Here is a 27038-nt window from a genome sequence, read left to right as displayed (position 1 = left end):
GTCTAATGAAATCAATGGGAGTCTTAAGACTTGACTCCGAGAGCAGCTGGCTTAAACCACTGGTTGTGTGATAGAGTAAGACACATATATCTTCAAATTAAGAATACACTGGGAGGAGAAGGAAGCACCAGACGTGCCCCTTTGAGAGCAGTCAGTCAGCCACCCAAAGGAAATTTTGAAAGATGGTATGAAAACCCTTTTTTCACTCCTTCCTGCAACAGTCTGGAACAATGAGAACTCATAATTGGAACATTGTGATGGCCTTTCTCTGAATCTTGCACTTTGTTTAATTAACTTAATTAATGGATTAGTCTGTGAGAGATTTTGCTCCTCTGTATTCAAATTGAAATTTGTTCCTTGTTTATAAGTAAGGAGACCCACTTGTGAGAAAAAGATCAAGAAATCTGAGCATTGTTTTCCAGATCAATAATCTTTCAGTTGTTTCAATATGGAGTAAAAAACACTCCCAAAACCTAAAAAAATAAGCTTACTTCCAGAGTAAGAACTGTTCTTGTACACATCTGCATGTGTGTACAAGCATGTCATTTTTATACAGACTTTTGTCTTTTCTCTGTAATCATTCCCTGTCTGACCCTTCCAGGCTGGTAACTTATGGCAGCAATGGTGTACAGACCACCACACCTCATGACATTATGGTGTGCTCCCTCCCATAACGCCGTTAAACCTCTGCATTTTGTGTTCTGTTTGCCTGGTAAGGAAAAGCAGCCAAAGCTGCTCAGGGTTTGTGCCCAGAGACCAGTGCTCCACGGCTTCAGTAGTTTCAGATGTGGCACCGTTACATAGTAATACAAACAAATAATCACCTTATTGCACCAGCAGTTGCTTTCAAGGGTGCTTGCATTGAACTTCAGTTTGTGCTAGTGGGACAATAGCTGATTTGGGCCACTCAGAATCTACTTCAGAAAACATTTTAGCTTAAATTTAAGCGCATTAGGTTATCCAACTGTGATTAGCAATCATATGTTTTGGTATTTTTTCCTAGCGAGGCCTTGTGGCTGGCTGGATCCTCTATGCAAACTGAGATTTCCCCAGTCAGGTCTCAGCTGGATGGTTCTCCCCCCGCTGTGCTCTGCAGCACAGGCCTCCTGCGTGAGCCACGACATCGGTGGAGGACGTCATTTCACTCTGCGGCAGCACAGCTCTGTCTACAGCAACTCAGAGAAACAAATAGGAAACAGGATTTCCCCCAACAGGCATCTGATTTTTCAGAAATGAACCATTGTAATGGGATCTGCTGCTGAGCAAAAGCCATAATTTATACTAAATGCCTTGAGGAGCCAACTTCAGGCTTGACAAACATGGCAAGTGGGACTTGCAGCTCCCTTTCCTTTAGCACCAAGCTCTAGCTGTTTGCCTTTTTCTCTCAGTATTTACTCAAAATTATGTTCTTGTTTTGGTTTTGTGCAGGATGGGCTCCGGTAACTGCCAGACCAAGAAACCTGACCCTGTTTGTTTGCTACAAACACTATCAGCTTCACGTGCTCTCCAGCCTCTGGGAAGCCAGGAGGGCTTGTGTTTGCCTCCTTCTGCAGCCTCAGAGAAATGCCCTTTCAGGAATCAGCACTTTAGGTAAAAAGCCTCCCTGTTCACATGAGAGCATCCTTGAGTGAGAGAGCTGCAGCATACTGTAAAAGCTTTATCTATCTGGAAATTTTCCAGACAGTCCCTTACCTACCAATGTCCTCCTTCTCCTCCTCTCCCCCTCCCTTCTGAAATTTTCCCAAGCAGATCCATATCATTAATATTTCAGTATCAGCAATTCACAGGCATTGGCTACACTGCAGCACACTTCATCAATAAGAGCCAGCAAAGCTGTGAGGTTTGCCACACTGCCTTCATCCAGCTGAGGAGTAAGAGCAGAGACAGCCAGAGGAGTCAAGTATCCTCCGAGGGTAAGGCTGCATATTGCAGTCCTGCTGTTCAGGTGCCTTTTGCTGCTGTCCCTCACTCAGATCATCTGGTTAATACCCTAGCAAGCAACAAGGATGGATGTCTTTAAGAAAGGTTTCTCCATTGCTAAAGAAGGTGTGGTGGCTGCTGCAGAAAAGACCAAGCAGGGAGTGACGGAGGCTGCAGAGAAGACTAAAGAAGGAGTGATGTATGTAGGTAAGAGAGAACTATTTTCAATTTACATTCAAGTATGAAATGCTGCATGCAGAAAGGGAAATTATATTGCAGCCAAAGCTCAGGAATGAAGGGCAGGAGATCTGGATAACATCCTTTAGCTCTGTCACAGAGTAGCTGTGTAAGCCTGGGATGCCACATCCTCCCTGTGCCTCAGTTTCCCCAACTACAAATTAGATGTAGAAATGCCCACTACTGCAGGGGAGGCAGAACTACTGCAATGTTAAACAGCAAATGCCCAGGTGGAAGGTTTTCCTTATGACTATTCACTGATTGTGAGGGTGAGTCTCTCCCTCTCCAAGCATGCAAGCAGTGCTGATTTCTGCCTCACCTCAATTAGAGAGATATGCTGAGGAGGTCCTTGAGAGGAGTCAGCAGAATTTTTACAGAGGCATTGCAGGATGCATCTGTTTCCCCACAAACATACTATTTTACTCTATGCACACATTAATCTTGCTTTACAAGAGACACCCAAATTCATGTGACCCAAAGTACAGGGTCTGGAAACCAGCATGCCTGATGTCCTGCTTAGACAGTTAATGTGCTGTTTCAGAAACCTCCCCTTCAAGGTCACCCTTGAAACCCCTATCTCCACTATCTAGCACATGTAATTATATGGGTGGATGATCAGATGGTCCAGATGCTATAAAATCTAATGAAGTCACAGGTTCCCAAGGCTGATGACTGATTACTGCACCTCACACAGCTTTTCATGTTTGCTAGATGTGGGACTGAGGGGTATTTTAGCAGGAAAGTTTGCATGCAGGCTCTTCCTGCTATCATGCTGCAACATCCACAGCTGCATGTGGCTACTGTATTCCAAACAGTTATATTGACAATACCTACTGGTACATATTTGTAAATTACAAATGAAAGACAAATGTTATGTGTAGCAGATCTGGTAATGTTTCAGTCCTGAAATTTCAAACCCTCAACTACTGGCATGCTGTGAATGAATGTTTGTAGCAGGTCACATTTCCATTTGAAGGTGACTCGCAAGAAAAAAGGTAAACAGCATCCCTGTAAATAATTAAGCTAACCACAGTAACTGAACCACCAGCCTGTGATACGTCACTTCCAGGTGTCAAACTGTGGCATCGCTACTGCTCCCATTGCTTTCTGATTTGAGTGACGTCAGAAAGGATTACGCCAAACTTTTATACATAATTCCTCACATCTTTGTTCAGTCACATTGTATGTCTCCATGCTGTGACCTGGTTTTCATTTCTGCACTGTCATGGGGTAGAGTCTGCGCGTGAGATTCTAACCTTTTCAATAAAGTTTTCTAAAGGCCTTAGTAAAAACTTAACCTCTCAATGAGGATCAAATAAGTATCAAGGTGAAGATTAAATGCCTTCTCCTGTTTTTCCTTTGGTTTGTTAGGTTTTTTGGAGTACTGCCAGTTCCTGCCCTGTCATGCACTGGATAGTGCGTTGGGTGATGCAGCTCCTGTTGCATTCCAGGGGATGCTCAGCCCTTGGAGGAATATTCAGTCTTTCACAGGCAGGAAAAGCAAAGGCCAAGTGCTGATTAGCTCAGATAACTGATTTTTAAATAGAGAAGGTGGAGGCCAGGTACACTAATTAAAACTGGAGTGATTAGTATGTCATCTGTGCCATGTTTCCTCAATCTGGGATACATGAAGAGTTAATCAGAGACCTGAACTGTTCCTTCCTTGCTCCTTCCTTTGCAGAGCCCTTTCCTAGCAGCTTGATCTGGAGTGTTGTGTGGTGCAACATGAATTTTTGGATGCTACGAGAAAATAATACTTGTCTAAAAGCTTGAGGGTCTTTTCAGAAATTTGTGGGGATGATGGATTACGTGGATCTCTGACTGGTATTCAAGTTTGTGTTAACTTATTACCGACTCTCCAAGGAGGATACCAGATGTTTGGGCACAACTACCACAGCTGGTGAGTCACTTCCTGCTGCCCCAGGAGAAAAAAATTGCTCATTCAGAGGCATCTGCCCAGAGCAGATGGTGTCACTGGGGATCTGTGGCCAGCTCATCCCTCCTCTCTGAGCCACACAGGTTCAGTTCCTACATCCCTACATCCCTCCTGTGCTAGCACTGCAATGCGGTTCACGGCTGGGCTGGTTCAAGCTGCCACCATTGCTGGGGGAGTCCCGAGCTGGGAACCTCTTGCCCCTCTGTGTGGCTTCTTGAACATGCAGGGGAGGGAAGGGGGTGCACAGAAGGAGAGACAAATCCTCTAGCATGGGCCACGTTGGCACTTAGTAAAATTGCAGCCTGCTCTCCAAATTGTAACAGCCTCTGTGTACACCAAAGGGACTGTGGGTTCTTGCACAATGTGTATCCAGAACTTGATTCAATGTGCTGTCTTTTTTAGGTTATTTAAATAGGGAGATAAGCGATGCTGAAGTTAACTAATGGAGTCAATGCAAAAGTGCATCAGACTATTGAGTATAAGGTCATTAGTTCTGCTTAATATTATAATTCAGGAAGCCTCAACAAAAATGCACTTCCCGTTTTCCAGAGCAGCTTTTGATCATGAGTGCCACAGAAAGCCCCAGTGCACCAGCCTCTGCTTGCAGTGACTCCAGCAGAAGCTCCTGCAGGACTTAGAGCACATCGTAATTTCCTTTTCTACTACAACTCTTTTCCCACTGCACAGGGCTCCACCACCTCAGTCGCACCCTTGTCATACCAAAGCTCTTACAGAAGACTCATAGCACTCAGAAAAGGCAGGATGCCTGAACTTTTAATTCTGTATACACAAGCTGCAGGCAAGGACTAATGAGTGGAATGAGATTGAGCATCAGGTGATTGCTTTCTGATTCAACAGATGCAAGTTGCTGGCACGGGTATGCACCAGAAGGTCAGGTTTCCTGTGGTGCATAATGGATGCTCAGCCTGAGTCACTGGGTGTGGCCAGAAGAGCAGGTGAGGAAGATGAGGAAAGCTCTCCTCAGGCTGCAGTGGTGGCACTTCCCACTGCCATTGCTTCTGTCATGAAATTGAGTTGGGTAGTTTTCTTCTACCTGTATCCTGCCTTTCTGAAACAACTTTCCATCAGAAAATATGGCACCCACCCACTCCTCTCCTTCTTGGGAAAAAAGAAAAAAAAAAAAAAAATCAAGCCCAGATAGTAATCCTAAATCAAGGCTGGTACAAAAAATATAGAAGTACAGCTCTTGTCTCACTAAGGACACTCACTGCAAAACTGAAGTGTATGCAAGGCTAGTTCAGTAAATAATGTACTTTGTTTCCCTACCGACTCCTCTTTGACCAGAAAACAGCAAAGAAGGGCTAAGCTTGAAACTCTGTGTCTGATGGGTGAAGATCTTGTGTGTCAAATCGATGTTGCGGCAGTCTGGTGCTGGAATGGCACAGGGAGCAAAACCAAAGCAGGATGGCATCCGAGTTGAACTGTGTGTGCATCTGGCCTGTTTGAGAGCTCATGTTTGTGGCTTGAGGCTTTCATATGCTCAGCTCACTGCTGTGCTTCTGTACACATCTGGTTTTCAGCAGTGCACTCCTATCATATGCATCCTTAGGAACTGCAGTTTACAATGGTAACAAGCATAAAGTACAGAGATGTAATTTCTCCAGTTTTAACAGAGTTTGGGAGGGTGGAGTGAAACATTGAGGGCATATTGTAGTAGAACAGCTTTGATCTACCCAGGCAACCGTTACAACCACCAGAATAAATCAACGATTGAGAACTACATTCAATAATACATAACAAGGATCAGGTAGAATTGAGCTGGGCTGGATCTCTTGTTATCAGGGCGCTGCAGGTGTTTTGCTTTTCAGGCAGTTAGAAGGAGGTGTGGCTTGTAGCTGGTTTCTCCCACCACACCCATGGATGCTCCCGTGCTTCTAGAATTAAAGATCTGCCTGGCTCTCTACTTCTATAATTTTGACAGCTGGCCATAAAAATCCTGTTGTTGTATCAGTATAGGAAACTGGAAAAGAGCCTGTATAGGTGCAGATGATTTACAAAATACAGTAAAGTGGGATGAATGGAGCCTTTTGGCATGTGTGTGTTTACCTTCCAACAGAGATAAATTCGATCCTTTGTTTTTGTAACATGAAAAAACTTCTAATCACTGTGAGGACTGCTCATCTGCCATATGATTTAACAGACGTGTTGCAGTATACAAACAGAAGGGATGTATAGCAGGTCACTTCAAGCTTGCAGGAAAACCACAGAGATTAATTATTCCTTAAGGGCTACTTGTGTTGCACACTGAATGCCCTCACATCCTGTTAGCTTTTCTGTCTTGAGAACAGCAAGATAAACTACAATGTAAGCATATGTATGGTATAATTTCATAATTTGAGAGAAAACATCTGCATTCTGTGGGTCGCTGCACTCGGGCTCTCACAGCCTAGGCTGAGGCACTGAAAAGGGACTCTAGTGAACAGGTATGTACTGGGTGGTTATTCTGTAAATTCAGCCTCAAGTTCCTCCAGAGTCTTTATTAGAGGTATAGAATGAAGCTTTAAATTACCACTGCAGCCAAGTGTCCTGCTGAAAGGTAAGAAAGACACACAGCTGTGATTCCTTGTCTTGAAAGACTGAAGTAGTTGAGATTTTACTAGGTGGCTTAATATACATTAATTTTTACAACTAGCTTAATGTTGATTTATCTCCACTTGACTGTTCTTTTCATTTTGGGAATACTCCAGGGACAACTTTTCATCCTTCAGCATGGTAAATCAAGACTTTTCAGGTCTAAGCATCTCCAGACAAGTCGCAGCTGAAGTCGTCCAACTCTCAACACAGAGGTACTTCCCCTTTCTTGGGGAAGGAGACTAGTCCCTGCTGGCTGTACAAATGGCTTGTGTCTTAGCAGGATATGCTGGTAGCACCACAGCTCCTTGAAGCACCTCATAAGAACAGAATGCCATCAGTGTCCAGAAACTAGGGGTTCTTAGCCAGGTAGCACTGATGGATTGTGTGTTTCCTTTCACAGGTACCAAAACCAAGGAAGGCGTCGTGCAAAGTGTGACCTCAGGTAAGAGCACAGCCCTGAGAGGGATGTGGAAATCTGATGTGTTGCTGGACCTCTTGATAAAGCTATCATTCCTGCCATATGAAAAGTCTCTGGGAGATACTGCTAACATGCATGATTTCCATTTGACAAATGGAGGATGCTTGCCAGGAGCAAGGTCTGGCATTTACAGTGCATGTGGATGAGAGAAAATATTTCTCCAGTACAGCAGGTAAAACAAAATATCTAACAAGTGTAACTGGGCAGACTTGCGGGATTTGCAGCAATTTAGACATTTCACAGGGCCACCAGTGCTGCCCAGCATGCAGAGCGGATCTACTCGCATCGGGTTCTGTCAAGCCAAAATGTTGGGAGACTGGGAGACTCCTGTCAGGGAGTCATAGATTCAGAGACACAAGGAGATTCTTCTTTAGGTATTCCAAGCTCCAAGACGGCAGCCATCTGGACTGCCATGAAGAAAGATAAATGGATAATTTCCCTGGAGCATTTAATGACTGAATTACTTCTTTTTCTACCCAGGTGTATTAAATCAAACAAAACGTACCTGGAGAGAGGTCATACACAGCCTGTGATGCAAAGTAGCTTTATTTACACAATTGTCTCATAGCATCTTACAGTGATTTTTTCATTCTCCTATTGCCCACAAAGACAGACAGGGTGCAGTGCTTCTCCACGAGCAGCATTTTGCATCCGTCAAAACCCTCACGTACATGATCTAAATTCAGACATGATCTCATATAAAAAAATCCAAATAACGACCAGAGCCAATTTCTTCTCTTACCTCGATGCAGACATTTTATTGTCCCAGTGGATTTGGCAGCCTTTTGGCAGTGCCTAGCTCATTGACTTTCTGCTTTTGTTGAAATCCCAGTTGCTGAGAAGACCAAAGAGCAGGCCAACGTGGTGGGAGAAGCTGTAGTAGCCAGTGTGAATACAGTGGCAAACAAGACTGTGGAAGGAGCAGAGAACATCGTGGCCACTACAGGAGTTGTAAAAAAGGTATGTTTGTTTCTTCAGTGATGTAGAGGACAGTGATGTATTTGGATTATGCTTAAAATACCTGCAAATATTTACAGTTGGTGGTTTTGCCTATTCAGGGAAAGGTTTGGGGCAATACCTGCTTTTATGTAATGCTTAATGTTATTATATAATGCTTAATATGTAATCACAGAATCATTTATTTTGGAAGGGACCTGTTGAGATCATCTAGTCGAATCTCCTTAGAGTCAATGAGAGCAGGTTGTCCACTTGAGTTTTGAACATCTCCAGGGATGGAGACTCCACAATATCCCTGGGCAACTGGTGTCAGCATTTAACGACCCTCATAGGAAAAACAAAAACATCTTGTGTTCAGATGGATACCTTCGTAGGTTTGTGGCATCGTGGCTCATCTTGTCTTGCAACAAAGAAAAGCCTTTTTTCTCAGACACTTGCCTAGAACTGCGGCCAGGCTGCAGTGAGCTCCTGGCTAGGGTCCGAGCTCCCAGGTTTGCGGGCTGTGCGGGAGCTGGAGCTGCGCTGCCTGTGCCACCGGCAGCCAGAGGGCACCAGCAGCTCGGGCAAAGCCCGGTCCCAGAGAGAGCCTGACCCTCCTGCTCCGCTTTGTGCTGATTTTGACAACACCCAAGTGCTTGCTGATAAAAGCCGCCTGACCCAAGCCAGGTTCAGACAAGGGATCTTCTGTCCTCCACCCTAATTTGATAAACTGGGTTGTTTCAAGTGAGGGGATTAATGGGCATGTGAAGGAGCAGAGCAGCTCCCTAGTTGAAGGCAAAGTTGATCATTAAAGAAGACACTTTCACTGGGTGGTAACAAGCAGCAACCATTTGTACAGCACATGAGGCTACTATTTGTCAGCTCTTTGGTAAGCCTGGCCATGTAGGGAGTTGTGGTCAATAGCATTGATGGTGGCATGAGCTAGATGAGTCACAACAAACCCAAACCCAAAATCAAAGCGATGCAAGGCTGGCTAAAATTGTTTTAATTGTTCAGGCAGTTGGCTGATGAATTTCCTGACCTGCACATAAACACATTGTGATGTGAAACAAAACTTCTGCACACCATATAAATCCTGTGAGAATAGCCTAACAAAAGAGAACAGCAGCTATGAGTGACGCAAAATGTCCTTCTGAAGGCATGTGAAAAGGGCAGACACAGAAGTTCTGCTAAGCCCTTGAGATAAGATTAATCTCTATTCCTACAGGAAATAGCAGTTAGGCTGCAGGAGTGCAAACAGTGATTCCTAATTCCATGGGGCCAGACTATCCCCTCCTACCTTTTGACTGACCAGGAATGGGGTGGTTGACCCAGGAGACCAGGAATTTGCTGACTACAGGAATCTATCCTGCAGACACCAAAACATCTCTCCTTCTGGCAAGGACTGAGCAGCAGCAGTCCGAAATGAAAACCATCCCCTTTCCGAGACTGATGAGCTAGAATTTACACATTTTAATTTCACAGCTCCAACCACTCAACATTATCTTTTTCCATCCTTGTGCAGGTAGCCCCCTAGAAAATCAGTGATTCCTTCACCCTAGTAGTGCTTCAGGTTCATGCAGACTGCAGGCAATATACAAAAGCCATGAGTTTTCCATAGGGTTAAAGCATTAAGCATTTGAACTGTCATTCTGGCATCTTCTGTCAGTGTCCACCTGCTTAGACTTAAAGTGGGGACTGATCAAGAAGGAAAAAAGTGGGATGCATCCCATGCTGAAGGGAGACTTGAGTGAGCCAGGAAACTCTGGGACACAGTATCATGGTATCATGCCAAAGAGCAGAGGTAGGCAACAGAATGAAGTCAGGAGATGACAAAAGCAATGCAGAAGGAGGCACAGGAGAAAGATATTCAGGAGAAATGTTGGTTTCTGTGAAAGAGAGGGGTCACCTACTCTACTGGTTTAGTTCAGCTTAGATTAGGAATGCAAATCTTGTAGTCATCTTCGCTCACTATACTTCAGTTGCATCCACTAGATACCTTTTGGATAGCAACAGCATTGAAGGTTGAGCTCTGTATGCACACTGAGTGCATCCCAACTACTAATAGGTTCATGGCCATGGGGGCAGAGCTGCTCCAGCAGCAAGGCCCTGAGAGGAGCAAAGGAGTTGTGCTGGGCTCTGGGCACCAGCTGCTTTCTCTCCAGCTCTGCTCCTTTTGTGCTGCCCAATTTGCTAACGGAAATAGAGCCAGAGGCTGCCAAGAGCATCAGGAGGCACTGTAATGCATGTGAGAGACCCAGGGAGACACACTAAGCAGAGTGAGAAGGCAGTTAGATGTTTAAAAAATAATCTTACAATCCTGGAATTATACACAAGTGTTCCAAACCCTGAAATTTGAGGGAGCTGTTGCATCCAGTCCTGAGACTTGTTCATGCTCCATCCCATCCTCCTCCACCTTTTTAATTGCAAAGAGCAGTTGCTAACATCTTATTTCTGTTTTCAACCATCTCCAGTATTTTTCCCTGGTTATTTTATAGAGAGTTGGTCAATGCACCAGGGGGTCTGTGTGAGTGCGTGGTGAGCACTGAGCAGTGCTCCAGGATGCTTAGAGTCTGAGGACTTGAGTGGCCTAAGATGCATGTCCCCAGCTCAGCATTCCCAATTACAGGAGCTTGTTGACATTTAATCTGTGTGTTTGACTGCTGGGATAAGTGACAGACACATACTAGCAAGCAGTGGGGAACTCTAAGGATTCTGGGTGAAGCTGCTTGGGGCAGCAGCTGCAGGGTGGTTGAGCTCTGTGGGTGTATCAGATGGAGACTTAGGCCACAGGGAAGAATCCACGGAACACTGCAGCCACTGAAATGTGGACACACGTGGGGTGGTTGGCAGCCGACTGCTCCTTGCTGTCCTCAGTGGAGCATTCAGAGCCAGGCAGAAGGAAATGGGGCTGAAGTAACTCTACGCCTACCAAGGGGTGCCAAGCGCCAGACGAGAAGCAACCTTGAGTAGCATCGACATTGCCTAGCAGGGCTTTGGCACTGGCCTGGTAACTGAGTACAAGAAAGTATTGACTGTTTTAGAGGAGTTTTTAAGTATTAATTTAAAAAAAAACCAAACAAGTAAGTTAAAAGACTATAAACCCTCCTGAAATTCTGATACACAAAGGAATCAGACCCATTAGTAATGTGTTCTGTCTGTGGCTCTGCACCCATCCCAGGCCCTAGGGTGGATACTAGGGGATTTCAGTGGGATAACCACCCGCTAAACATCCCTTTTTTCGAAGAGGAGTAATTCTTTGTCTGCATGACACAGCACAAAGTTTGCTGCATTGCAGACACCACGTGGCTGGGAACAAGTGCATGTACGTGTACACACACAGAGACAGAAAATGTCCCTCAGGGACTTCCCTGTACCCTCCATCTAGATCTTCCCTTTAGATGTATTCATCCTGACAGTTTTCATACGGTTTAGTTGTCAGTTCTGTCATCTTTAATTGGGTTTGATCTTTCTTTTTATTCCACTCCATTAATTATTTGAGCAGTTGTCAGTTATGTGCAACTGCTGGGTGTGTTGGTTGCATCACATCATTCCTCTCTGGGCTTGATCCAGCACACGTGCACCATCGCCCACGGCAGCCGGTCGCTTTCATAATCCTGTACGGTTTGGATACGAATGGTTGGCGTCCATGGCCTTGATTCTTGTCACTTAAACCTTGTGGTGCTGCTGACACTAAGACACTTGCACTGAAGGAATTAGAAGCAGAAATTGATGAGTGAGCTCCCTGTTTAAGGAAGTTTGGGCAGGGCGAGTGCCACTAGGAAAGAGCAACCATGGGCATGAGAGGCCACTGCACGTAGAGCTGCTAAGCAGGAGGAGCAGGGAAATCCAACAGCCAAGCTGTCTAACAATTAAGTAGATCAAATAGTCAAAACTCTTCCCCTTTGTACTCAAGCTTAATCCTCTACATTGAAGCTTCATTGTACTTCACGGATGCAGTGATGTACCCCAGTGGTGTCCTTCAGCATCCCACAGAGCAGGGGAGACTGCAAAAGTGTTGTGTGGTGGGGTACTCTATCTACAGGCACTTCTTCTGTGCTTCCCTCTCCATCTCATTAGAGCGACCAGGCATGTACTTTTCACATGCAGGATAGCTGAGTTAGTGACACTGGTGAAGCCTTCAAGTCTGCAAGACTGTCTATCTGCTTCGTGGCTAAAGGCTGTACCCCAGTATTCTATAGGACGAGAATTTAAATATTATTAAATATGTATTATTTGTGTAAGCAGCCACAGGAAACCCTAAGAGGGTCTGGCTGTGAGCTGGATGAACACAAAGCTCCTCCAATAGTCCACCTGGATGTGTAGGGTAAGATAGGACTCCTGCAAGCCCATCTGTCTGTCCTGTCAGTGGGTCCACACACTTGAATCACAGGTTGACCTCTTAGTCAGAGCTATCAGCATTACTCTGAGCACATTCAGCCTGAAACCCATCCAGGACAAGCCCGTCCACAGGACCTGTGAGGTTGCCTGAGGGCTTAGCAGGGAGTGGTGTGGGGGCACTGCCAAGTAGTGTTGCTCTTGCTCCAATGCCCAAGGTTAAGAGCACTACAAGAGGCTGAACCTTTCCTCCTCTTTATGCAATTGATGTCCCATTGTGGGCTGTTAAATTTGTAGCTGATAAGGATGCCAGTGAACAGCTCTGGTTTTACAGCCCTAAAGTAAGAATAAGAATAAAAAATCCTGCTTTCCACTGAATTTGTTGAGGTTTTGATGAGCAATGTTCCAGCTCCTAGACTCTGCATGCTTTCTTTGTTAGATAAGGAAGATAATCCTGATAAGGTTTTAAATCTCTGAACTTTGGTGAAAAAAAAACCCACTATAACATAATATGGATAAAGATACAAATTCAATTTCATGTATGGACTCAGCCAGCAGAACATAAAACACAGCTGCTGAGCTGAAAGAAATTTCATAGAACCTGTGAAATGGAGAAATCTGAAGAATCAAATTGTAATTAATTTTTTTTTGCAAAATCTATGGACTTAAAGGTCTGTTTAAAAAAAACATGTTTAAATATCTGAACCCAGAAGCCCATAGTAACCTCGATTTAAGACCTCTTAACATTGCTCAGGAATATTTTTCTAAATGGAAGGCCCCAATTTATTGAGTTGTTCATCAGTGATAATAGTGAAATATTGTATTTTCACATATAGAAATTTTCTCTTGTATATATATTTTATATAGAAATATATTTAAATATAAAAATATTTTTAAACTCAAATAGTATTCCTATAATGAATTCTAAGGTCTTGTGTTTCACTTATCTATTATGTTAAACTATTTCATTTTTCTCTCTTCTCTAGCCAAAAAGATTCACTCAAAAGAAAGAGGGGGGGGAAAAAAAAGAGAGAGAGAGAGAAAAGACCATAACAAGCTAAATAAGTGCTTTTCCAAGATACTGCATAATTTCTGAGGGGGAAAAAAAAAAATCTGCTTACTGTTTAAGAGCAGGAGAAGCGTTACTAATTATTTCACGGTTGCAACATGCCTTTCCCTTAGAACATTTTATCCCTTTTAATAAGGAGATGAACTCTGGAAGGAATGGAAAAGTTCTTGCTGTTATTCAGAGAAGCTGGATTTTCACCCCTGCTTTCTCGCCCAGCATCACGCTGTGAGTCAGTGTTGCAGTGGGGGTTAGTACCCAGCTATAACTACAATTTCTGGCTTTTCATCCACAATGGAGACCCTTACATCACATGGTCCTCCTCTGTATATTGTTTATTTGACTAGTCATGAAAATCCCCAGCCAGCTAACGCCCAGCTGAAGAATGCAGCCCTTCCTCATCTCATGCTTGCTCTTCTGGGCAGGATGGGGAGCGTGTGAGAAAAAGACTGTGAGAAGATGTCCCTAACATGGCCTGACACCTCTTCATCCTGCAATTGTACTGGTTCTTCCACCACAGTTTAGAAACACTTTCCAGAAACCTGGTTGCTACCCTTTCTGAAAATGGATGGATGAGTCACTTTTGTCAGGACTTTTTAGTCCTGAGGTAGGGATCCCCTTTTCTGAGACTGGTTCCACATCTACCAGAGCTGAAATCCCTGCTCACAGCAAGAGAAGGTGGCAGTGCCCTGTAGAAAGATGGGGTGCACTGCCCTTGTCCTTGCGCTCCCATGAGCTGTCTCCCAGTTTTCCCAACTCAGCTCAGTGCCTTAGGCAGTCACCTTTGTTTCACCTTCATGATTTCACACGGCAGCTGGTAACCTCACCTGCAAAAAACCTACAAACCTACCTTGCTGGTGTAGCTATTATCATTGCTTTGCATTGCAAGTTTTTTTTTCTTTCCACCTAACATGTAAAAGTCTGCTTGTAAAGCTTCAAAATACAAATTGAGGCTAGTTACTGCTTTGACCTAATATGCACTGTTGAGTTATAAGGTGTAGTCCTTTTTATGTGGCCCCATATGCATATAAAGTGCGTTAAAGCCGCAGACTGGATCCTGAGACTAGATAAGCCTCCATAAATTCAGAGTAGTGAGGACTGTTTGCTGCCAACAGGAGGGTTCACCCATTTTAGAAAGGCTGTGGCTAAGTGGCTCCATGGGAGCAGTGGTCTCTCCCCAGCAGCCTCGGTCCCTGCTGCACTGGGAACTAGAAACCAGAAACTGGTCTCGATGATGTGCATGGTTTGGTGTTCTTAGGTTACATGAGCTTCAGGCTGATACTAGCAAGAATCATGTCAGCCAGCAACACGATGCAAATCAAGGGCACCTTTCTTGGGGGAAAAAAAAAAGAATCACGTTGTGCTTTTCATATGGAGACACCCCAGTGCATGGTGCTCTCTATCAACAGACTGACTCTAGGCAGGGAGGTGCAAGGACTGCCAAGAGCTGCAACAGACATTAGTATTGGGCTGTGGCTCTTATTTTGGCCATCTTCTTTCTTTGATGGATTGATCTCTTAAGGTAGTTCGCATGGAGAACAGGAAGCCTATGGCAAGACAATGAGGTTGCAGTGCTTCCATCTCCCTACTCCCCTTCATACCAAAAATAAATCTGCAGTCCAGTTTCTAGTTTAAAGCAATTGCCTTGTAATAACACATCTTTTCTCTCTTTCTTTGAATGGAAAGTAGCTAAAAGAACGCAAAGTGCTTACGAAAATGCTTGGATTTAAAACACAAAGGAAAACTTGTCCTTTGATAATGACATTTTATCTGAGGCATGACATTACTGCCACCACAATACTGCTACATATGCAATTTACATTAGTTAGCCTGTGCAATGAGTGCTTAGGGTAAGCACGATAATGTGGGAAAAGACTAGGCATAATCTATTGGACTCCAGGTAAATTTATTTGTTCCTCCCAAATTTCTTCACATGGAAGGAGTCGAAACTCCATTTGGTCTTAGCGACAAGAAAGAAAACTTCAGAAAAAGAACTGATTTTCTGTATGAAAAAGACCCTAAGCCAGGCTGCAAGAAATAAAATTGCTTTTTCATAGACATCTGCTCCAACTAGCTGCACAAAAAATGGATTTTGAGCAATATTTGCCATCATTTAAAACCAGTAATGTATCTGCATTTTGTGCAGCCTGCTCAAATAGTCAGTCTAAGATTAGGGCGATGACTCTGCATGAGCTGGTAAGGACAAACATCTCTCTTGTGACTTGGCAGGAGGACCTGGCAGCGCCGCAGCCACCCGAGGAGCCGGAGGCGGAGGGAGAGGGGGCCCCGGCAGCCAGCACGGGCGGGGAGGTAAGGTGATGCCACCCGGGGTTGTCCCCACCATCCCCTGCAGGCTTTTTCTGGGTTACTGGATTATGCCCAGGACAATCTCCCCTTTGCTTTCTGTGCATCCAGATCTGCTGCACCCAGAGCACATCAGTATTCACATCAGTAATAACTGGAGAAAATGTGAGCTCAAAGGTTCTCAGTTTTGCTGCTCCCTTTTTCGGGACCAAGAAGTTGCCATGAGCAATAGATTGGACAGACTGTAAACTGCTCCTTGGTTTGGGCTGGTTTTGAGGTGTAAATGCACCTATAATTGTTCAAGTTAAGCTGTGGTTTTATCATCATATGGAATAGCTTTTCCCTGGTTAGAATTTTCTACAGTTAAATTAGGTTTTTTAACTTTCATGTCTGTTCTACCTGCAATGTCCTTTTGAAGCCCTTGGTCAATTATTGGTCTCTGGGCCTATTTCAGCTCTGGAACAAAGGAGGACAACGTCTTATTGCCCAACATGATGTTTTAAGTGGACAATACTTCCCATATGATACTTCCTTTATGATTTTGGTGCTAAGGCCTTTGGCCACCCACTTCACAACCCCGCAGTGGGCTTTGTTTACACCTAAACTGCCCATTTTCCAGCTTCTCTTGAAACTTAGGATGTTTTTATAGTGTCTGAAGCTCCCAAAAGTCTCAGCTTGCTCCTACCTTCACCAGCCACCACTGCCCTGGTGCCAGTCCCAAAAATGAGCCCTGCTAATCTGACTGAATTCATGGGTGCACATGTGCTGCTGTCTGGCAGTACGTTGGGGCAGAAGGCAGAGCTGGCAGTGGGAAGCAGGACACTGCTGCTGTGGGCAGCCCAGCCTCATGCTAGCTCAGCCTCAGCCACATGCAAAATCGCACCCTCCGTTTCCTCAGAGGTCACAGCAGAAGTCTGTCTGGTTCCCAGAAGAAAAAGATAATTCATTTATTTTCTGCATATTTCCGCATGGTCCTTAATGTTATGTAGTTGTCTATGGGGTTTTATGTGGTGACTATTAGCATTGATTTTTCTCCTAATTTTTTAATCTACCTATATGTGGAAATATTTAACTGTTTTCCTGTCTTGTCTTTTCTCACAGGGTGAAAATGAAGGCAATTAATCAACCTAGAGACTTGTAGCTCAAAATTAAGCATTCCAAGAGCAAACATGGAAATACTAGCTGGCACTACAACAGGAAAATCCCGCTCTTCACAGACTAACTGCATTCAGCTCTGTAGTCTCACCTCCCTCATAAACCAGTGGTACAATATATGTAAGCCAGACTCCTCTGATTGTAAGTGAAGTGCAGCCATGTCCCGGGGTGTGTGTCCCTCCCCACCTCCCTCGCGGCTTCCCGACCCACTCGCTTTGCGTCTTCTGGTCGGACTCACTGATCCCTGTCTCGCCTCCATCTGCACTGGTACTTGGGATCTCTAGGTATTCGTGGAAATGATTTTTTTTTTTTTTTTAACTAATAAAACAATGTTTGAACAAGTTTTTTCTTTTTGTCAGCTTTGTTTGTACATGTTAGACTTTGATCCTTCTGAACTGATGAACTCTTTATAAGTGTGGTATTAAAATGTAAGGATCTCAGGTCTGTAAGGGCCTTAGATCATGGTGTAAAAGATGAGGAATCATGAAAAACTGTATTTCTGAAGTCAGTTGTGTAACTAGGTGAGCTTGCTGTCTCTTCGGGCTGAAAAATAGAGATTTCACTTTTTTAATATCCCTCCCCCCATATTTAAGAAAGGCTGCCTGGGGAAAATTGGAAAAAAGAAAGCTTTATAAAGGAACACGAATGTCACATTGGGCTAAGCCGGCTTTTTTTTTTTTTTTTTTTTTTTAACATGTTTATTCTGTTTACACTAGAGCTTGAAAACTCTATCCTGACATCTGCGTGTAACAAACTGCTAGAAGGTAATTAAAGAAACATGATGGGCACTGACCTGTTGGATCAGAACTGCAGAACTGCTGGCAGGGGCAGGCAGGATTGCTGTGAAATGCATGAGTCTGGGAGCAGGTGCCAAAGGAGAAGGATGGTGCAATACGAGCACCAGGGCTGGTTCCAGGTACAGCAGCTGCCCAGTCAGCAGGTAAGCAGCTAGGCAAGAGCAGTAGAGACCTTCCACATCCACAAGTGTATAGAGAATGGGAAAATGCTGCTGCAAGCTCGTTGCTGTATATAATTAGGAATGAGTTTAAAGCACATTAGTAAGTATGGGTCTAAAAATGGGGTCTTTTGTTCACCTACAGGCAGACCATCCAGTGTAAACTGTAGAGGTTTAAGCTGCTTCAAAATCAGACTGTTAATCTTCATTAAGCTGTATAATGATGATGACTATGGAAGGTGTTACAGGAGAGACTTGCTGTAGCATGGAGGGATCTAGCAGGTGTGATACCAGCCTCTCACAGGTTCACAATACACATAAAGCTTTGCCTTGCAGAGACTGCAGGATTTCCATTCAGAGTGGATGTTTTATCTTGACAAGGGAAGGGTACAAAAGAACCCTAGTAGAGATAACAAGGGCCTTCAAAGGAAGTGATATTCAAAATGAGCATGTCCTGAAAACACCTTTAGAACTTGCTAATTAAACAGAATAACTAAAATTGAAGACATGGCAAGAGGGCTTAAAGGGCCATGCTATTCGTGCCCAGCAGCAGGATGCTGGAGCCTGTAGTTAGCGCTCGCTAGAGAGAGATGGGGAAAAACTCCTCTGCTCCAAAGCTTTGCTTTATGGGGATACAAAAAAATATTCTGCCAGCCAGAGGGAAAGAGCAGGTGAGTGCCCTGGCCAGTTCCAGCACGTGTGGGAGGCTGGGCCAGGCTGTAGCTCCCCAGATGCGTGTATCTTGAGCAGCTTTGCCCTGGGTTCAAAAGAATTTCAACCAGGAGAGAATTACAATAGCTGAACTAAGAGTGCAGGCACTGCTGTGCTACAGCATCTCCTTCCCTGTGGGAAAGGAGGGACTTAACTGGTATTTACACACCTAAATCTAGAACTGTCAGCCCAAACACTGCTAGACTATGGGCACCCAAAGTGTTTGAATGTTTCCTACAGATCTGCCTTTGCACTTGCCCGCTTCTCACATCACTGAGCACTGTTTTGTGCCTGGGCTGGGATGGGGGTTCAGCACCTCCCTGCCGTAGCCCCTGCTAGCTCTTTGCTGGTCCCATTGCAGTCCCAGCTGCAGCTTGATGGCATGTTTGTTATGCAGCTTGCAGAAGGCAATCACAAGCCTTAAAGGCAGAGATCAGGACGTGGTTTGCTCCCACGTAAGCATCCTGCCTCAGTGAGCAGGAACAGGGCACTGCTGTGCCCACACCCTGGCTCGGGAAGCTGCCATCTCCTGCCCTCCCTGCCCCAGACCAGCCTGCACCCCACCGGGGACAGCAGAGGTGCTGGTCTGAGCTGCCTTGCCGGAGGTAAGAAAGGGGAACACTGGTTTCTCCTGAAGTAGAAGGGTCTGTCATAAAAGAGCCAAAGTCTCTTAATCATTCAATTAAATTTTGTTTGGCTCACTGCATAGAACAGAGAGGTCTGTGCTTTTAATGAGTATTCAGACAAGTGTAACGAGAGATGATGGAAGGAAACTGAACAATGGAAGGATAGAGGAGATGAATCACAAAACATCCCCTGGCAGAAGGTGCTTTCGCAAAAGATGCTGGGAATCTCCCTACCCCAGGTAAAAGCTGATGGATGCAAACAGTAGCAAAATAAGTTTTTGCTGGCAGGCCATGGTCTGAGCAATCAAGAGTTTCTCTTGTGCTTCTCAATCTCTGATTTAAGTAGCCTTGTTTGTGTGACACCGCTCTTATCCAAGCTGTGAATTTAACCCCTCTGTGACAAGGCAATGCTCAGTGCCTGGTGCAGCAGGGCCAGAGCCTGTCCCTGATGACGTGACTCTGGGTGCTCATGCTCAGACCTCCATGGTGATCCAGCAAACCAGGAGCAGCTGCTGCCAAGCCTTGCCTCAACTTCACCATACAAGTGACCAACAAAGTTCTGAAAAATGCTTTCTTTTTCCGTGGTAACTGCAAAATTTACTTACCATATAAAACTGCAGTTAAGCTTTATTAAGTGATTTGTTCTGACACAGTTCATAGCCTTTGAGAGCTCCTCCCACAATTACATGTTAGCCAAGGGCTAAAGGGCATGCAGGGCCTGAGTTTTCAAAGATGTTTGTCTGAATACTAAAGAGAAAGCAGTAGCTCCTTCCAGAATATCTCAACATGCATTTCACTAATTTAAATGCAAATCAGGTAATAATACACTTCCTAAAATACCACTTCATCTGAAAATCCTATTTTTGTTTCTGCGTAATGCATGTCCTAAAACTGACCTCAAAGAGCACGTGATAAAAAATGAGAGCCTGCTTTTTTTAATACATACATAATCCCACAGTGTCCCCACTCTGACACTTTTTTCTATATTGAAGCGTAACTTGTTTTGTCTCATAAGTGCAATTAATACTTCAGCTGCAGGATAACATTAGACTCCACAAAAATCCCAGTGTTTAAGCATGGTTTTACTCTTCAGTGCTCCAGAAGGTGGCAGAAAATGGGTGCTTCATCTAGATGTTACCCAAATATTCGGAAACCAGAAGGTAAAGAAATCCATATACACTGGCCTTATTTTGATCTCATCTAATTAACCCCATTTGCCCATGTTCATATGTAAAACATGAGCTCTAGCTCTGATCAACTACCAGGTAATAGAAACAGAAGGGTTCCTCTTAATCATTACATGAGAGAGTGCTCAAAGGTGCCATAGAAGAGGTGTGAAAGGAAAGGAAACCAGAACAATTTCTTGTTTCCCTGCAGTGCCTTAGATTTAACTCGCAGATATTTGGGCTGTGTATGTAGGGTTGTTAACTAACTCCAGAGTGACCTGTGGCTCATGGAGCCCTCCTAGCAATTAAGGAATCAGTTACAGGGTTTTTTTCTTCCCAAACAGAAATATCGTACTGCTCGTCAAAGACAACAGACTGAGGAGGAGCAGGATATGGAGGAAAGGCCTGAGGAACCAGGGAGAAAGGTGTCAGTGAGACAAGTTACCTGCCAGAGGAGAGCAGACAGTGCTGTTGAGAGTGGTGACACTTCCCACATCTCAGTTCTGGCCAAGCAGTGTCAGCGACCTGCCCCAGCAGGTGAAGTCACTTTTGGAATAGACTGAAGTTTCACGGTCACCTCAGCATGTGGCTCTGCCCACACCCTGTGGTACCTACCCCAGCTGGCATTTACCAGGACTTCTGCAGTCTCAGCAGATACTGAGACTTGAATGGAGCAAAAGTCCAAACTAACTTTTCACCTGTAGGCAGTCTGAGCTGACCTTAGGACACACCAAATGATGCAATGAAAGACCAGGAAACCTATTTGGAAAGAGGTAATGCATGGGAAAAACAGGCGTAGAAACTGTAGATGTATTTAGGAGCTGAAGCTTTGGGTCAATCCTGTGGAGACAGAGAAGCAACACATAGGCTGTAGTGCTTTGGCATTTAGCTTTCAAAATGCTTTATAATATCCTGCCCAGCTCCTGTTTTCTCTAGTTGTGAAACAACATGGTTGAGAACTGACAATGGCAAAAATTAACAACTCCACGATACTTGGCAGCCAGGTCCATCACATGATGGTTAGATCTCTCTGACTCTGACAAGCTGAGAATAGCTGAAATCTGCCTGTTTGTCATGGTTTTGTTGTTGCTAGGCTCTTGGGTTTGGGCAAGGAAGATAAGTAGGTCTGTGTTAGTGGTTTTGTCCAAAAGATGCCAGAGTCCCAGTATATTGGGTGTCTAAGTTTTTGTAAATCCAAATAAGAAAATCATTCTGAAAAGGAAAGGAGCAAGGAATTGAAAAAGATACCTGATGTGAATATGTAATTAAAATCCTAATTGACCTGTCTAGAGAGAGAGAGAATTGCTGTTTGAAATAATAAATGGTGGCAGTGGTGCAAGAGTTGAAAAGAGCTCTCTGAAACGACAGGCTGAATAGGAGTGGCTGAGGAATGCTTTTAACCTTGTTTTCTGCTGTTCTTCCTCACTTGAGTACTAATGAAGTACTAAACTTATGACCACTGTCACTTCCCACCCTAGTTTATCCACAGCATCTTGTTCTGATGCCCACTGCTCAACTAATAAGCTTTCCTCAGGAAGATAAAGATGGGTGTGAGAGTGAACATCTGAACTGAGGTGCTTTGTAGGCTGGAAAACGGCGAGGAGGGAGCCGAGCCCCATCAAGCCAGCGAGCCCTTTGCCCCCAAACTCTGCCAGAGGTTTATTTGTGCAAAGTTTCCTTGTACTAGGGGTTGGTGGCAGAAAACATAAATTCTAAAGAACAGTAGAGACCTGTGAAATGCCAGAGGTTGAAGTCAGAAACTCTCATTGATGTAGTGATGCTAGGAAAGGAAATTATTTTAGACATTATTTCTGTACTAACAATGCAAACCAATTCTAGGAAATTGCTCATTAGGCTTCTTTTTTTTCCCTTTTCCTGAGAACTGCTAGCAGTGGCATTGGTTACCTGCCTGACCCAGGCAAGGCCTTCAGTGATGCTGGGCTTTCGCTATCTGACTGGAACAGGTTAACTGGAAAGATGATCAGATTTGCAGTTTCTTATAAAAATACAGGAAAATTACAATTCTCTGTATCTCACAGTGTCCCACCTGACAAGAGAAGGGGATTGTGATTAACACTGCAAAAAAGTTAATGAAGTTTGGGCTGTTTTCTGCTCTCAAGAGGTTCAGCTCAGGGGATGAAGGAAGGAGAAAGATGCCAGCCCAGCGGGGACGGAAGTTGGCCATGCCCAGGCTCTGCTACTTCAGTAGTTTTCCAGCACTCTTTATAAAACTCAGTTCCGTGTTTTTTCTCTGTGATGGTGGAACAGGATTTTTTGTGGTTTTGATTTTACAAAACCCAACAAACTTATAAACAAAGACAGTGCAATGAAGCAGAAATCTCTACCCAGGCACACCCTCTTATTGGGGAGGGTAAATAAATTGCTTTCTGTGTGTATTTTCAAGTCTCATTCCTCACATTCAAACTCCACCCATTGTACCAATCACCCCCAAAAGCATCAGCAGATCTCCTGGCACACATATAAAACCAGGACAGGTCAGGACACCCCTCACATAGTGTGTTATACATTGCCAGGTGCTTAATTTTATTGATGCAGAAGAGTGTTAACAGGGGTCAGAAGCCACGATGTCAGGTAAAAACTTTCATGGACTGAAGGAACAGGCTGAAGGTGCAACAAAAGATGCTGGTAAGAAAGATTAAATATTGTTGTATAGTTGTGGGGGGGGTTGGCTGCTGCTTTCGCTTATGGAAGCCACAACCTGTAGTTACACTCCTAGCTTCACTGGTGCTAGCAGGACACAGCTTTTCCTTTTCTCTTCTTTCAGTTCCTGGGGCCAAGGTCTATCCATTGCCTGGAGAAGTCCCCAGGCTGGCCACAGCTCTTGGCTTGGCACGGGCAACCACCTCCACCCACAGCTCCCTCAGTGACTGCTGAGCATCGTCCAATCCTTATCGCTCCCCAACAGATCTTTAAACTCAGTGCTTTTTAAAGCTTCACTTTTTAAAGTGAAGCCTGCTTTGGTAGTAATGACCTTTTTTTTATCTAGCTTTTACTTTGCTCAGAGTGGTCTTTTCTCATGCTCTGCAGAGGTTTTTAAACTGCTCTCCTTTTAAGAAGTTGGAGTTAATCCTTGATTAATGTTTGCCACTTGGCCTGACTAGGAACGCCTTCTGGTAATAACTACACTGATTGCAATGGGCTGTTTGTAATAAGTAGTACAGCTATATTTCTGCTGTATTCTTCTGCAGCAGTGCACACTGTGCACACATTTCTGTTATAAGTCTTCCTATGTTGTAGGGCCAAGCACTGTATACTTATTAGCGCAGCGCCTTGGAAAACAGTTTTTCAGTGCAAAGTATAATAGCTTTTCCTTTAAATGAAAAGTCAATATGTGTATAGCTTATGCTAGCATTTTATAGTATATTCCTTACAAGGCTTGTGTGAGCTCATTCCTAGCATGGTATCATTTGTGTCAGTTCTGGATTCTGATCCTGCAAACACTTTGCCGTATAGCCAAAATATGAGAGTAACCTCACTGATTGCTTCAGGGTTTTAGTAAGTTTCCACACACCTGGGAACAAATGTGTAGTCAATCAAGAAACATGATAGTATGCTTTCCTGAAGCACAAAATAGTCCTTGCTGCATCCTGAATATATTCTCTCCAGTGAAGGGTCACTGCTTCCAGCAAAAGTGATAGGATGGCTATCACTCTTTCATGAACTGTCAGACATCTTACAATTACATGACATCTTCCTTCTTTAATGCTTTATATTCTGGAGTTGATCTGTTACATTTCTTGTTTCTGCTCCTCTTCTGTTCATATTTTGTTTGTATAATCTCCCTTTTCCTGTCCTGCTCTGTTTAATGTGTTTGCTTCCATTTTGGAAAAGGCACTACTCCCAAACAGCCAGCAAAGAAAATGCATGCTAGATGGCCAAGCTTCTCCTGGCAGGATAACCTAGAAAAATCAACAGAAGCAAGTGTAGTGTAAAATAAGCAACCTGAAGCTAAATGTCGTTGGTCAAACTCACTGCTTATCTTTGTTTCTTTATCTCCTTTTTATTTTATCTTCTTATCTGTCATTGATTTCCTCAGCTGACCATAGGTGCTAGGTGAACACTAATCTCATACCAAGCTGCTCTGGCAACACACACCATTCCCAGGGGGCCCACGAGCTCAGCACAGAGCTTCAGCCTGCTTCGTACCAGCCTTATCTCTTGCCAGGGGCATAACTTCCTGTGGACATGCAGAAAAGCCAGCTGACGCAGGGAATTCCTATAAGCATAAATGTGAACATCTGGAAATTATTATTTTTTTTCCTTTAATTGCAGCAAACACGTTGGGACAGGCTACCCAGGATGCAGTCAACCAGATTGCAGATGCAAGCCAGAAAGGTAGGAGAAATGCTGTACAAATCAAGGAGTGATGGGGCAGCTCACCACCAGCCAGCAGCTGGCAGTGCACACTCCCCCCATCCCATGGGCACTCTCAGCCTGAAAGCCCTTGGGTTCAGTGGCAAGTTTTGGCCTCTTGCAAATCTCATGGGACAGGATTTCAGGATGTTCTCCTTAGGAGCTCCATCTGTTTACTGTTAGATGTACCACAACAGCCGATTCCTGCCCAGCCACCAAGTCTCATGCATGACACTCAGATTTTGGCTTCCTTTATAAAAAACCTGTGAGAACAGCACAGACAAAACTTTGCTCTTCTTTTCTGAGGACTGAGTCACCCTGTGATACACCTTGCTTCCCCAGCCTGGGGGGCAGGGTCCATCCAGGTCTAGCCCCATACCAGCCGCCAGCACCTGCTGAGGCAGCAGTCAGGGTCGAACATTAGTGAGCCATCAGCTGGAAAAGTGCCATCAGGAAAGCATTGGTGTCTTTCTTGTTTCCAGGGATTGGAAACAAGTTAAACTAAAATTTAAGCTCAATTCTAACTTGGTTTTATTAATTTTCTAAGAATGAGGGGAGAATCAGCAACTTCAGGGCCTAAAATGTTTAATGAAAGCCAAAATGCATTGGCAATGTCTCCTTAGAACAGATACCTGCTACAGTTCCACGATGTGATGAGAGGGCAGGACTTGGCCACTTGTTGATGTTAGATGGGGAGGCAGCAATGTTGCCGAAACACAGCCACTATTCCAGAGAAGAGAGGGAGGCTTTGTCCCTTTCATCCTCCCTCCTGGTGAGACCCTGCTGTGCTTTCCCACGACTAAGCACAGCCCTCATCAGCAGTCCCTCAAATACACAACTGAAAAGGGAACAGAGGGGGAAGCATCCTTCACCTTCCCCATCACTTGATAAGGTTGTCTTTACCAAACATCCCAGTATTAATGGCACTTCTTCAGCCCAAAGCACCCTCCTTCATAAGCCAGGCTGCACTTAGACCACCATCAATCTTTTCCAGCTTTGTCCCATCATTCATCTTGTACTGCTTCAGCTCAGCACCTGAAACTTCCAAGTTACCCCCTCCTATTTTGCAGCCCATCTTAAATATATCCTGCCAAACCTAACCCTGCCAAACCAGGACAATCACCTGTGGAGAACCTTTTTTATACCTACATTTTTATAATCCAATAATTTTCACACTTCCCTCTTCCATCATAAATATTAAACCAGGTTCTGTTTTTCAAGTTTTATGCTTTTTTTTCTCTCTCTTGCAGCTATTGACAAGGCTGCCAAGACAGTGCAAGATGGGGTAGAAAAAGCAACTGGACAAGCTTCAGAAGCAATGGCTGGCCTTGGGAAAAAATGTGGATTTAAGAAATGATGCTAATTTAAGCAACCAGTATTGCATGTAAAAAAATCTCTCTTTGGTCTGCAATTCCCTACTCCTTTGTGTAGAAAAATGAAAGCTGTTTGACATCTGGATAATTTCTCTCTCTCCAAATACAACATTTTAATGAAAAAGGGCTCCCTCATCCTTCTAATAGGAAAAATACATCTTTTAGCACATCTTGTATCATCTGCTCACAATCTTCAAAACGGCTCATAGGGCTTCAGCAATGCTATTTTCCTGCTCTTACAACAGCACAATGCTTGTTGCCACATTTGCTGAGCATATTTACAAAACCAGCAAAACTGTTCATACTCCAGAACACCAGAACATTTGTGTGATGAAGCTGAGCTTCCTTCCAGTAATCAGAAGTTATGGTGGGGTTATATTTCATGTCAGTTGTTTGTTTGTTGCCCTCTGCTGTATTTTCAGATTAAAATAAATAAATGGTATAGTAAGATTTCTACACCCATAAATATATTACCTTGTTACGTACTCTCATTATTTTATTGGACTTTCAGTGAAGGATGGCACAGTGTCTTGCAGATCTCTTGCTTTTTGATTCAAAGCCAGTAAGGTCAGTGACCATCCTGTAGGGAAGGTGAGTACTGAATCATCTTACAGATTGGCAGGCAGACATATGGAAGCCAACAGCCCAGCTCCACAGAGAAGCCCCTTAGTCTCTGGGAGGGAATGGAAGTCTTGGTATCTGCTCCTTCATCCTTTCTCTCCAGTCTAGATTTCTTGTTATCTTCAACACATACCCTGTTAAATCTCATGGGAGGGGAAATCAGGCCCTTTATCCCAATGCGCCCCAGCAGCCCTGATGCCTGGTAGCTCTGAGGTGAGGGCCACTTGGTGCAGCTCGGGCCACTCGC

The 27038-nt window shown here is 44.2% G+C and overlaps 2 protein-coding genes across 2 annotated transcripts; both read left to right on the top strand.

Annotated features, from left to right (window-relative positions):
- The first annotated feature begins 1816 nt into the window (after positions 1 to 1816).
- On the top strand, positions 1817 to 17307 carry SNCG (synuclein gamma). The gene is made up of 5 exons (XM_051617186.1): positions 1817 to 2127; positions 7089 to 7130; positions 7999 to 8126; positions 15736 to 15816; positions 16912 to 17307. Exons 1-5 carry the CDS (start codon positions 2007 to 2009, stop codon positions 16930 to 16932), a joined length of 393 nt encoding a protein of 130 aa, XP_051473146.1. The 5' UTR covers positions 1817 to 2006; the 3' UTR covers positions 16933 to 17307.
- A 5641-nt stretch (positions 17308 to 22948) lies between these two features.
- ADIRF (adipogenesis regulatory factor) lies at positions 22949 to 26572 on the top strand. The gene is made up of 3 exons (XM_051618618.1): positions 22949 to 23069; positions 24717 to 24779; positions 26048 to 26572. Exons 1-3 carry the CDS (start codon positions 23009 to 23011, stop codon positions 26152 to 26154), a joined length of 231 nt encoding a protein of 76 aa, XP_051474578.1. The 5' UTR covers positions 22949 to 23008; the 3' UTR covers positions 26155 to 26572.
- Positions 26573 to 27038: the final 466 nt, after the last annotated feature.

The sequence above is a fragment of the Apus apus genome, chromosome 4, assembly GCF_020740795.1.
Source record: "Apus apus isolate bApuApu2 chromosome 4, bApuApu2.pri.cur, whole genome shotgun sequence".
Lineage (NCBI taxonomy): Eukaryota > Metazoa > Chordata > Aves > Apodiformes > Apodidae > Apus > Apus apus.
This window is presented reverse-complemented; position numbering and strand designations above follow the sequence as displayed.

Excerpts from the sequence above, each read along its gene's own strand:
- SNCG (XM_051617186.1), top strand. The coding sequence starts at position 2,007 with ATGGATGTCTTTAAGAAAGGTTTCTCCATTGCTAAAGAAGGTGTGGTG. Across the intron at positions 7,131-7,998 it reads CGTGCAAAGTGTGACCTCAG|TTGCTGAGAAGACCAAAGAG; the intron begins GTAAGAGCACAG and ends TTGAAATCCCAG. Across the intron at positions 8,127-15,735 it reads CTACAGGAGTTGTAAAAAAG|GAGGACCTGGCAGCGCCGCA; the intron begins GTATGTTTGTTT and ends GTGACTTGGCAG.
- ADIRF (XM_051618618.1), top strand. The coding sequence starts at position 23,009 with ATGTCAGGTAAAAACTTTCATGGACTGAAGGAACAGGCTGAAGGTGCA. Across the intron at positions 23,070-24,716 it reads AGGTGCAACAAAAGATGCTG|CAAACACGTTGGGACAGGCT; the intron begins GTAAGAAAGATT and ends CTTTAATTGCAG. Across the intron at positions 24,780-26,047 it reads TGCAGATGCAAGCCAGAAAG|CTATTGACAAGGCTGCCAAG; the intron begins GTAGGAGAAATG and ends TCTCTCTTGCAG.